Source organism: Rhinopithecus bieti, unplaced genomic scaffold (genome assembly GCF_001698545.2).
Source record: "Rhinopithecus bieti isolate Rb0 unplaced genomic scaffold, ASM169854v2 scaffold_13400, whole genome shotgun sequence".
In the NCBI taxonomy this organism is placed as follows: Eukaryota; Metazoa; Chordata; class Mammalia; order Primates; family Cercopithecidae; genus Rhinopithecus; species Rhinopithecus bieti.
Genome location: NW_016807991.1, coordinates 1,698,243 through 1,710,861, shown reverse-complemented (window position 1 = coordinate 1,710,861; position 12,619 = coordinate 1,698,243). Strand labels below are relative to the sequence as shown.

Below are 12,619 nucleotides of genomic sequence, written 5' to 3'. Positions count from 1 at the left end.
TGCAGCTTTGTAATGTAGTTAAATGTCTATGCTGGTTTCCTCTGTTTGCTATACTTTTTCAGAATTTGTTTGGCTATTCTTTCATGGTTGTTGTTTTTATGTGAACTTTAGAATCACTTTGTCTACTTAAAAAAAATTCCTTCATGTGTGTATGTGTGTGTTTGAAGTGAAAAGTTTAAGAGAATGACATCTTTATAACGTTGATTCTTTCTATCCACAATCCTCCTTCCTTCTCAATTATCCCCTTTTCCACAGGGAGAGTGGCTAAAAGGGCTGTTGCGTACAGTTGCATAGGTTGTATACTGTGCCATCCTAGTACTAAGGCTGAGGGGAGCCACTGGCAGCTGCCAACAGGATATGAGCTCTTCTCTCTGGGCTAATCTGTCCATCTTTATATATGATCAATAGTATTAATAGCCACCCCTCCTAGCATATGCCAGGTTCAGTTCTAAGCGCTATATATTTATTAATGTATTTAATCTTCAAAGCAAACATATTCCCAATTTATAGCTAAGGAAAATAAAGTACAAAGAGGTTAAGTGACTTTCCCAAGGTCACTGATTTGTGTTACCCTCCTGAGCATTCACAGCACAGAAATCCATCCCTGCACATAAACACATACACACACACACAGATATGTGCACACAGAAATAGACCACAGACACAAGTACTTGAACACACAGGCTTGCACACACAGATGTGCACTGACACACACATTGACATTCACAGATATGTGAATGTCCACACATGGGCATACATGCAGACACACCTGCACACACACACACACGCACACACACACATACATATGCACACATAGACACATCCACATGTTCTGTTATCCCAGCAGCATCTTCCCCTCAGTCTGTCATTCTTCCTACAGCACACACCCTGCCAGCCCCCTGCCATCTCTTGCTTTCAGACGAGGCAGGTCCTGGAGGAAAATCAGCTGTCACTGCTCTGAGTCCTAGGTAGGGCGTCCCTCCCAGGATCAGGATCCCTGTATCCAGAGGGCAGGGGGTCTTTCGGGAGGGGGTGACTTTACCGCAGGAGCTTGGGGAGAGGAGCCTTGTAAGGACAACAGGAGGCGAGGAATGTGAGGTCCCCAACCCAGGGCCTGGTACCCAGCAGATTCTCAGGGAAAGGCCTCCCCTTTCCTCTCTTCCTTCCCAGAGTCATTATCTCCAGCAGCCTCTGGAATCAACCCATCCAAGCAAAAGTCATTCTGCTGCAGGCTGGCACCCCCGGGAGTGCTTGAAGAATGAACTGGCAAACGCAGACCTGGGAGGAAATTGCCCAGTGAGCAGGTTTACAGAGGCGAGGGTGTCTGGGCACAGTGTGTGTGTGCTCACACATATGCACATGTGTGCATGCAGACACACACACTGCCCAGCCCTTCTGACTGTTCTGGCTCTGAGTCAGCCCCACATGGAAGGGATTTAATGACCCAGGGGCTGGATCGTTATTGTTTTAAAACAAACGAGTGATGACAGCAATGAACAGAGGGTTTTTAAAAGCGCGATTCAAAGGGCTCTTGAAAGCTGCTGGAGAATATGAATGTGCCTTTGAAGTAAGAATGTGCCCATTTGTTAAGCTGAGAGCAGAGCTGACTGCTGCCAGGCGGGTGGCGGGCAGTGGGTCTTTTTCCTTGGCAAATGGGTGCCCACCAGCCTCTCCAACCTCCTCACCACCTGACCAGAGGTGGTTGAAGACCCTGGAGGCACAAGCGCCCCGGAAGGGACCAGCAGTGGTAGTCACACCTCCAAGTCCACACTCAGAAAGAAGCATCTTCTCAACTGTTTTTAAGATGCTGCATTCACCTGACCCTTGTTAAGTGCAATGGAAAGATGTGCTTGAATGAGCAGGGAGAGATGCGTGATTGAAACATTAGCAAGCCAGGCATGGTGGCTCACGCCTGTAATCCCAGCGGTTTGGGACGCCAAGGCAGGCGGATCCGGGAGGTCAGGAGTTCGAGACCAGCCTGGCCAGCATGGCGAAACCCCATCTCTACTAAAAATACAAAAGTTAGCTGGTAGTGCATGCCTGTGATCTCAGCTACTCAGGAGGCTGAGGTAGAGGGATCACCTGAGCCCCAGAGGTCGAGGCTGCAGTGAGCCAAGATCATGCCATTGCACTGCGGCCTGGGCAACAGAACGAGACCCTGTCTCTAAAAAAAAAATGAAGCATCAGCAGTCAGACAAACGTAGAGGGAGCAGTTGAAAGCAGCCTCCTGCCAGCACCTGCACTCTGAGCCACCCTGAGGCCACCCTCAGGTCTGCCCCTCTGGGGTCCCCACAATAAGGGTTAGTAGCAGCCAGGCTGGGAGTTGAAGGAAAAGCCTCCCAACCTACTGCAGATTGTATATTAATAAGACTGAGCCCTCGGACCTGGGGGGTGCAAGGTGTGGGGGTGCTGTGCAGCAGGGCCAGCTGACTGGGGCCCCACATGTACATGATGGCTTCTGTTAAGTTGTGAATCTCTACCTGAACCCAGTGAGTCCTGTAAACAAGGGCTCAACCTGACCAAAGATCAGGACGTCCAGTACTGGGCACATCTGATGGTGAGAGGATAGACCCAGGTCCCAGGCTCCGGGCCTTCCTTATGCTCCAGCCTGGGGTGCAGGAGAAGGCCCGCTGTACCCAGCCACAGCCTGCTATCACCTGGGTCTGCTCCCTTCCAGTTATAAACTGCCCCCTCCCTAGCCCCTTCCTCTTTTTGGTTGGTTTGTTCCATTTCTTTTACTTTGTCTTTCTTTCCTTCTTTTTTTTTTTTTTTTTTTGTAGAGATGGAGTCTCACTCTGTTGCCCAGGCTGGAGTGCAGTGGCACGATCTCGGCTCACTGCAACCTCCGCCTTCTGGGTTTAAGCAACTCTCCTGCCTCAGCCTCCCAAGTAGCTGGAACTATAGGTGCCCGCCACCATGCCCAGCTAATTTCTTTTGTATTTTAGTAAAGATGGGATTTCACCGTATTGCCCAGGCACCGTGTTACTCCTGAGCTCAGGCAATCCACCCACCTCAGCCTCCCAGCTTTCCTTTTTTTTTTTTTTTTTTTTTTTTTAGTAAAGAGGGAGTCTCACCATGTCACCCAAGCTGGTATTGAACTCCTGGCCTCAAGCGATCCTCCCACCTTGGCCTCCCAAAGCACTGGGCTTACAAGCATGAGCCACCATGGCCAGCCTGGTTTGTTCCATTTCTTAAGCCAAAAGAAGGCTGTCTGGTATTTTCCACCCTCCAGGCTCACAGGGGAAAGTTAACTGTCTGACCAAGATGGACCTGGGGCATCAGCCAGCACTGAAGGTGGTGGAGCCCCTTCCCTTGAGGGGACACCGTACTTTAGGGTTCAGGAAGGAAAAGAACTTTGGCAGAACATCTACTCTGGGCCAGGCACGGAGGCAGTATTTTCACCATCACTGTTTCTTTCCATCCTTAGACATGAAGGTAGCTATTTCTTTTCCTGTGTCCACTGATGGAGAAATAGAGACTCAGATAAATGAATTCTTGTCCACCGCACGCCGCTGGGAAGCGGTAGAGTGAACATAGACAGGTCTGTAGATGACAGACCCTCCACCACTGGCCTGAAGGTCAGGGTGCCCAGGGCCTGCCCTGACAATAGTAGCCTGTGCGGCTTTAATTACAACCCACCCCTCTGAGCACAGTGTGGTCACACCGGAAGGTGCATGGAGTTGGGCTGGCAAGCCTGGACTCCCGGCCGGCTGCTGCCTCAAGCCCTTGGCACATAGTAGGTGCTCACTAGGTGAGCTGTTGAGTGGTGCTTTCTAGAATCCACTCCCTCGAATCTGTCAAATGCAAGGCATTGGCACAAGCTCTGGCATCTGCAGGTTCTTCCCTGATATCTGTCCTCTCCTCCAGCCCCGGTTCTGGCTTCACGGAGGGAGGTGTGGGCTCAAGTGCTCCAGCTCTGAAGCTGTCTGTGGGACTGAGCACCTCCCGCCCAGTTGAGTGACCTTGGGCAGGTTTCTAACCCCTCGAGGCCTTGGTGTCCCCTCTCCAAAATGTAGATTGTAATCCTGTCTAGTCATGAGGTTGCTGTGAAGATTAGACGAGCATATAGTAGAGACCCTAGAACAGCCTGGAACATAGCAGGTGCTGTCATTTTTGTGGATATTGTTACCAGATGCTGGCTTCTGCCTCCCAGCCCCACCCTATCCACAAAAAGGCAGGTATCTCCATGATGGATTAGAACCCCTCCCCTTTCCTCCGTACCCGCATTGTTCCATCAGTTCCCTTGTGTACACTTACGTCCACCCTCTCCCCCACTGGCCAGAAGGGCAGAGGCCCCATTTCCATCCGGAGCAGCCAGCTGAGCAGTCTTGTGGAGTCCGGGGCGAAGTTCACTATCTCTGTCGAGAGAACTGTGGTGGGGCAGGGAGGTCTGCGGGGCTGAGTCAGCTCAGAGGATGAGGGTGACTGCAGAGAGGGGGAAGCAGCTATTCTGCCCCTCACCCACCACCTGGGCAAGCAGGCAGCCATCCGGGAGTGAATGGGGAGGTAGAGGCAGGCTGGCCCAGGGCCCAGGACGGAAGGTGCAGGCAGCCAGTGGTCACGGGACCCTGCTGGATGGACTCTGATTGATGCCTTTGAGGGCCTCCCCCAGCCTTGGGGAGCAGGACGCAGGATACCCTCTACCCCCTACGACTTATGTCAACCCACCTCCCTATTCTCCTTATGACACTGATATTCCCTTTGGCTGAGCCACAGAAAGTGGCCCCTCTTGCCTCCTGCCCTGGAGGGAGAACCCACGAGCAGAGCAGATGGAGTGGATGTGCATGCTGGGAGGGAAGTGATAGAAGGTGCTGGAGTGTGGGCTGGCAGCAGGCAATAGCCCAGTGTGGTCTGGGGAGGAAGGAGGCAGGGCTCTGGTTGGCAAATGTCGGGGACTCACACTGAAGACCAAGCCTTGGAGTCAGACTGACCCAGGTTCACATCCCTCCCAGCCACAGGACCTTGGGCAGATTACCTGGCTGCACCTGCTCCATCTGCCTAGGGACCTTAGGATACTAAACGACCAGGTCACATAGGCGAGCAGGTGACCACTGGTGACTTTGTCTCCCTGTTTCTGCAGATGATGTGTCCCCGTATTTCAAGACGGAGCCTGTACGGACACAGGTGCACCTGGAAGGAAACCGCCTGGTGCTTACATGCATGGCCGAGGGCAGCTGGCCGCTGGAGTTCAAGTGGCTCCACAACAACAGGGAGCTGACCAAGTTCTCCCTGGAATACAGGTAAACTGCACCTCCCTGCCCTTCCTCCTGGCTGCCAGGGCCACTGCCCTGCCTTGAAGACGGCGTGGTGGGGAGGGGGTTTGTGTGACAGTGTGGGGCCCGGGGCTCCTGGGAGCCTGGAGTTCTGGAAGTGAGTGGAAAGGCAGCCCTGCCCCGAGATGAGATGGCTCCACCCTATTGATCCCTGCAGAGGATGGCTGGGTTGTGGACCAGGGGTGCTGCCGGACAGGATGGTCCGAACCACGGTGCATAGGAGCAGAGGTGGCGTTGGGCACAGGGACGCACTAACAGTGGCTGTGGCTGTGACTGCGGCCCCCACCTCACTCTCTCGAACCCTGCCATCTCCAGGGGACTCTTGTTGAAGGGCCTGGGTCCAATGGAGGAGTGGGGTCTACAGCAACCTGGGATCAGTGAAGGAGGGGACATCTTCTATCTGTGGGCAATTCCGGTGGGACACAGAGATGGCCCTCCCAGGGCCTCTTGAGCTTATCTTCACTTGCTATCTGTGCCCATGCCATGGAGCTCTTGGGCCTGACTGGCCTTTCCCTGCTGGGACACTGCGAGGAGGGGAGAAAGAAGAGCCAGGAAAGAGAACAGGGTCTCAGTAAGGGTGGATCTGCTGCCAGTAGGGAAGCAGCCCCTCGCCCAGGCCACCCTGGCCTCCAGCCTTTCCTCACAGCCACAGACTGGGGCAGGCACTCCCTCCTTTCTGCTCTTATCCTCCCATCTCTGCCTGTTTTATTGGCTCCAACCCTGTGGCTGGTGATTAATCCCAGGGCCTGATGTGCATAATCAGTTGTGTTGGGGAAACAAGATTGTCTTGCCCTGGTGTTGTTGATACAAATCTGCCACCAGGGACAGGAATGCAAATAAGAGGAGGGGGTATAATTGCTCCATCTGTCCTTCTGGCGAACCATCCTTTCCTTTAGGGAGTGCGGAGGCCAGAGTTTGGAGTGACTCCTCATCCCAGTCTTTCTGCCTTAACCCTGGACTGCACAGGCTGGAGTAGTGTGGCCACATTGGCAAAAGAAAGCCCAGGACAGGGCACCCCCTTCCCTCCTGCAGAGGGGAGAGCTGGATGGGCAAGCAAGAGGGCCTGCAGGGCTGGCCACTCTGGGCCTCCAGTTCTCCAGGAAGCCTACAAGGAGACCAGAAGGCTCTCCCTGAGCAGTCCCTGCTGTGGCTTTCATTTGGGGGTCAGAGCCTCTCCTGGCCACCACCTAGCACCCCCAGGAAGTTGTGACCATCTCTGTGAAGAGCCCCTGCATCTTCTTAGATGCTGGACACACGCAAGTGGGTTACCAAGAGCATGGGATGGCATACCATGCGTGCAAGTGGTGCTGGGCCTAGCCTGCCCCTGAATTCTTCCGGCAGGGAGCTGGAGGCAGGATCCAGGAGGAGGGGAGGAGGAGAGTTGGTTCCTTATCTGGTTCAGAGCCACTCTTCTGGGGCCCCGGCACTGCTAGGATGCAAGGGTGGGTGGTACACAGAAGCAGGTTCCAGCTCAGTGGAAGGACCATGTGGAATGGGCTGCCTTTGAAAATAGCCCTCGTCCCTGCAGGCGTTCAAGGAGTGGACAGGGTCCAGCTATCGGTGGTGATGATGATGATGAGGTCCTACTATTGATGATGATGGTGATGATGATGATGATGACGATGACGACAATGATGATAGCAATCATAGTCAATGAAAAAGAATGTATTATATGGCAGACGTTATGATGTCCCTCTGTGATTATCTCATTTAATCCTGTCCACAATCCTATGAGTAGTTTCAGTTATTTCCCCCATTTTGCAGATAAACACACTGAGGCTCAGAGAAGTTAAAGAAATCACCTAAAGTCAGATGGTTGAGCTGGTGTTCAAATATAAATTGTCTGACAGCAGAGTGAGAATTTTTTACCATCCACCATACTGCCTCTCATTGGAGAAGGATTGCTGCAATTGCTTCCTTAATGTGTATCCTAAGCAATCTTTCTGCTAACTGTGCTCTGCAAATTCTAGAAAACAAAGCAATAGAGAGAATGCAGATACTCCATTGTATAGCTGTGTTGGGTGGAAGTTATTCAGGGGAAATAGATGAGCGTGCACTTGGGAAACTCATTCCTTTGCCTCCTCGCCCCCAAGAGTGTTGGCTCTGGTGGCCTGGGGGCAATGCTGTGCCTGAATGCAGGTCTGATCAGGATTTTCCTTCAATTAAAAGCTTGCTGTGTCCCCGAGGCAAGGTCTGCACTCCTTAGAAGGGCCTTAGAACTCTTCCTGATCTGCTCCTGATGGCATAGTCTCACCTCCTGCCACTCCCACCAGATCAGGCCTCCACGGGTCTCAGGACGGTTCCCTACAAACTCCCTCTTCTTGGACTTTGTCCAAACTGTCCTCTCCCCTCCACGGGATTATTTCCCCTTTTTGGAAGCTTCTTTCTTCTGCAAGGCCCAGGTCAAATTCCTTCTCTTTTAGAAAATCTGTCCTGATAATGCATGTGTTCTTAATCTCTCTCTCTCTCTCTCTCTCTCTCTCTCTCTCTCTCTTTCTCTGTCTCTGTCTCTCTCTCTTTCTCTCTCTCTCTCTCTTTCCCTCTCTCTCTCTCCCCCTTTGTCCCCCCCATCCTCTCTCTCTCTTTCTCTCACACACACACACACGCAGAGCTCCATCTCCTCTGTCCTTTGTGACTGTCCACAAAGTATGGCCTTACGTATCCCCTAACACCTTTTTTGCCTTCTCATTATTTACAGAGGAGACCACAAGTGCACCACAGAACTGAAGTCAGAGCTTCCAGAACCTTGGCAGTTCCTGGAACCTCAGGACTTAGAACCAAGAGTTTGATACGGCCAGGCCCTCTTCCCTCCAAGTCACTCAGCTGTGCCCACCTCTGGGTTCATACTTCATTAAGTCATGAGTGACACTGAGAAGTTCAGGGCTCACAGGCTATAGCTGCCTGATTTCTGAGTAGAAAGAACTTCTTTGGAAGTTTCACTTAGAAAGTCCCAGGGAAGGATTCTGATTGGCCCAGCTCAGACCATCCCTGACAGTCGTGGTGGGCAACAGCATGGAGCACGCTGCTTGGCCAGGCTGGCCTCATATGTCTACTCCAGAGCTTGAGACACCAGAATTGGCAGCCCCCACACTACAGCCATGTGGTAGGGAAGAAGGGTGAAAGTTGTTAACATAAGAAGGGAAAAGGGTGGTGGATAGATAGAAGCCACCTGTGTCCCTGGCTCATAGCAGGTGCTTTTTTCTTCTTTCTTTTAATTTTGATTTTTTTTTCAAATCTCAGTAAAATCGTTAGTACTGTAAACACCTTCATACGTGTCCATCACAACTGCTAACATTTTGCTCATGTGCGCTCTCTTACTGTCTCCCTACACACATATACACATGTACCTTTTCTGCTGAACTATTCAAGGATTTGCTGTAGACATCCTGTCACTTCATTCATAAGTAATATTTCCTAAGAGCAAGGCATTTGCCTGAAGAACCACACATGACACAATTTTCACAGTTGGGAAATTTAACACTGATATAATACTGCTATCTAAAACGCAGCCTATATTCCAGTTTCTCCATTTGTTCCGATAGACGTACCTTTATCCCAGTGTCCTTCATGGCCATGGTTGTTGTTCTTGTTCAGTGCTGGACCTAATCGGAGACCACACGTGGCCTTTAGTTGCCATGAGTCTTGATACACCTTAAATCTAGAACTATTCCTTATTGTTTCTTTCTTACCTTACATGGCTTTGGCACTCCTGAGAGTCCAGCCAGCTTTGCAGAATTTCTCTCAGTATGGGTTTGTCCAGTGATATCCTCATGATTAAACTCATGTTAAGCCTTTTGGGAACCATATTTGTAGGTATGTGTCCTTGATGCTCCACAGGAGAAGGCGTCTGATGACAATTTGCCCCATTATTGGTGATGTTAGGTTTGGTGAACTGGGCAAGGTGATGTCCACCAGATTTCTCCATTGTCAAAAGGTTGACGTATCTTCTTCACTTTGTTGTTGATGAGTGGCCTATAGAGTGATAACTTGGGACTATGTGAATAATCTCCTTCCCAGGATTCTCCCACCCAGTGGTTTAGTATCCATTGATGAGTCTTACCCGAATCAGTTATTACTGTGGTGGTTGTGATAAGGAGATTTTCTTGTATTCCTTTTACTTATATTCGTTGGCATTCTTTTGTAAACAGCTTTCTTTTCTGACCCCCTTTAAAGTAATTTAGCATCAGTATAAACTCATGCATTATGTTTTTTTATTCAATGTGCTTTAATCCACCCATGTCATTGTTCATTTCCATACTCAACCTAAATTTGGCCAGTGGAGCTTCTTCAAGCTGGAGCATGGGTCCTTTGAACATATCCCCATTAGATTCTGAACATTTCCTTGTTTTGGGCTCAACAGAATGTTCCAGGTTCACCTTTTAAATAAATGCATACTGAAAACCGCATTCCATAGGAGCCTGTCCAGCTTCATAGCCCACGGCTCTCCAACCACTGCTGGATATTGAGGACTTCCCCATATTTTACAAACCCCAGGCTCTGAGTAAGATGATAATATCCAATTTTCAGGCAGGAAAATGGCTAAATTTACTCAGCAAGTTGAGAGAAAATAAGATTAGAAGTGCTGCCATAAATTTAACTATGTTTCCAAAGGGAGGAAAGTTTACATTCATGTCCAGTCTCTGAAAGTCTTTATTCTTGGTGGGTTCTGTAGCCAAATGGGTCTGGGTTTGTGTGTGTGTGTGTGTGTGTGTGTGTGTGTGTGTGTGTGTGTGTACGTGTGCTACATGAAGTACTGTGCACTCTTCTGAGTACGTGTGACTGTGGCACAAATATATGGGTCCACATCCATCACTGGGGTCAGAGTGAAAAGAACATAGATGTTGAAGTCAGGCCTGCATGAATATGACCCTGTCCCTGCTAGTTCTGTCACCTGAGGCAGAAGTGGTTAGCCACCCTGATTTTGTTTTCTCTCCTTGGAATCAGGCGCAGTAATGCCTACGTCAGAGAATTATTGTAAGGAATACCTGGGATTCTACAGGTCAAGCCCACCCTGGTGCAATAGATGTGACCTGAATGATACCTGTTAGGATTATTCAAGGTGTCTGTCTCGACAAGATCATGGGACAGATCTGATAACAAACCCCCCAGAAAATCACGTGTGTAGGTAGCTTGTCTCCTCTGAGTGGCCACCTGGGGCTCTGTACACCTGTGCAGAAGTCCTCTTAGACAAGAGCTGTGAGAGCCCCTTTGTTGGTGACAAATCTTCATCCATTTTGAAACCAGCCTTGAATTCCCAGTTTAAGAAATGAGGCAGCTCTAAGAGCTGGGAGCACAGCAAGGAAACAAAGCAAAATCTGACTCGAAAGAAATGAGATCCTTTCTCTCATGTGAGCAGGAGGATACTGCATGGGAGACCCTCCTCAAGGTGTGGACACTGGCCCCACGACCTGCCCCTCCCCTGGAACAGGCACGCAGCTTCCCAAAGTGATTCCTGAGGCGTGTGCTGGGGACAGGTGGTGGGGGGAGGAAGAACACAAAACTTATTTGGATATAGAGTCTAATGTATGGAGTCTAATGTGTCTGCTAAAATGTGTGTGTGTGTGTACGCACATGCATGTATGTGTTTGTGTGTATATGATTCCCACACAGCCTTGTTTGCAGGTTAACAGTTAGTCATGAGCCTGTCTGAGTACAGCAGGAAGGTGTGTGTGCAACTCACATAAAAGCCGTAGAGGTCAGGCCCTCTTGTGTTAGTGCTGGAGCCTCTCTCATCTGACTGTTCTCAGCTCCCTCCTCTCCAGGAGCCATCTCCCAGGTTGAATCTATTCAGCTTCAGTTTACATCCATTTCACCAGCAAGGGCAGCATGGCTGGAGACAACCCCCCTGGCCGGAGAAATGACAGGACAGGGGATGGAGATGGAGGAGGACAGAGGGAGGATGGAGGAGAACGGAGGGAGGATAGATGGAGGATGTAGGAGATGGAGGGAGGATGGACAGCGGATGGAGAACTGAGGGAGGATGGAAAGAGGATGGAGGAGAACAGAGGGAGGATGGACAGAGGATGGAGGAAGGATGGATGGAGGATGGAGGAGAATGGAGGGAGGATGGATGGAGGATGGAGGAGAGTGGAGGGAGAATGGATGGAAGAGAATGGAGGGAGGATGGACAGAGGATGGAGGAGATGGAAGGAGGATGGAGGAGAACAGAGGGAGGATGCAGGAGGATGAAGGAGAACTGAGGGGGGATGGATGGAGGATGAAGGAGAACAGAAGGAGGATGGACAGAGGATGGAGGAGAATGGAGGGAAGATGGATGGAGGATGGAAGAGACGGAGGGAGGATGGATGGAGGATGATGGAGAATAGACAGAGGATGGACAGACGATAGAGGAGAATGGAGGGAGGATGGATGGAGGATGGAGGAGAAGGGAGGGAGGATGGACAGAGGATGGAGGAGATGGAGGGAGGATGGAGGAGAATGGAGGAAGGATGGACAGAGAATGGAGGAGAGTGGAGGGAGGATGGATGGAGGATGGAGGAGACGGAGGAAGGATGGATGGAGGATGGAGGAGATGGAGGGAGGATGGATGGAGGATGGAGGAGAATGGAGGGAGGATGGACAAAGAATGGAACCTGCCACCTGTCCTTGGGTCTGTGCCCTGGCAACGTCATCAACCAAATGATTTTGTCCCACCTTGGTAACATCTTCTGGCATAATTATTCTCACACTTAAAGTCGAATAGGAGAAAAAAGAAAAGATGAGCAAGGCAGATCACACACACACACACACGCACACACAGGTTCCCATACATAACTGGGCACACACACACACACACACACAGGTTCCCATACATAACTGGGCACACACACACCGTTTGTGAAGGTTCGCGGGTGCCAAGTTCTTTACAGCCATCATCTCACAACAGGGGAATCTCATTACCCTCATTCTGCAAATGAAGAACCTGAAGTTCAGAGAGGGTCAGGAACTTGCCTGGGACTATCCGGAGAGTGAGTGGCAGAGCCGGGAGTGCTGTTGGACCTGAGTGTGCTGCCTTCTCTGCAAAGGCACACACGGTTTCCCATCGGGCTCCTTCTGTCCCTGCCCCACATCACCGTGTCATTCTTCTGCCCCGGGGGCCACGAAAGCAAGACCCCCTTCCGAGAGGCAAGTGTGAGGGTGTGAGACCAGCTGAGGCTGAGTCCCATCCCTGGCCCATGTGGAGAAGAGCAGATGTATGCAGGGGAGGCCCAGGAGAGCCAGGTGGGCATCTGGCCGGCCCCAGGCTGGGTCCCCAGCCCACCTGCCATGTTGAGGTCCTTGTGGCAGAGCTGTGATGTCTGGGAACTGCATGGACTTGGCAGCTGGGAGAAGAAAGTATATCTGAG

The 12,619-nt window shown here is 50.9% G+C and overlaps 1 protein-coding gene across 3 annotated transcripts in view; it reads left to right on the top strand.

The window, feature by feature from the left end:
• The window catches only part of SDK2 (sidekick cell adhesion molecule 2), a 330,648-nt gene that overhangs the window by 137,688 nt on the left and 180,341 nt on the right, over positions 1–12,619 (top strand). For all 3 annotated transcript variants that reach the window (XM_017884897.1, XM_017884896.1, XM_017884898.1), the window contains exon 2: positions 5,081–5,240. In XM_017884897.1, the coding sequence (XP_017740386.1) occupies positions 5,081–5,240 (160 nt within the window). The remainder of the gene's footprint in view (positions 1–5,080; positions 5,241–12,619) is intronic.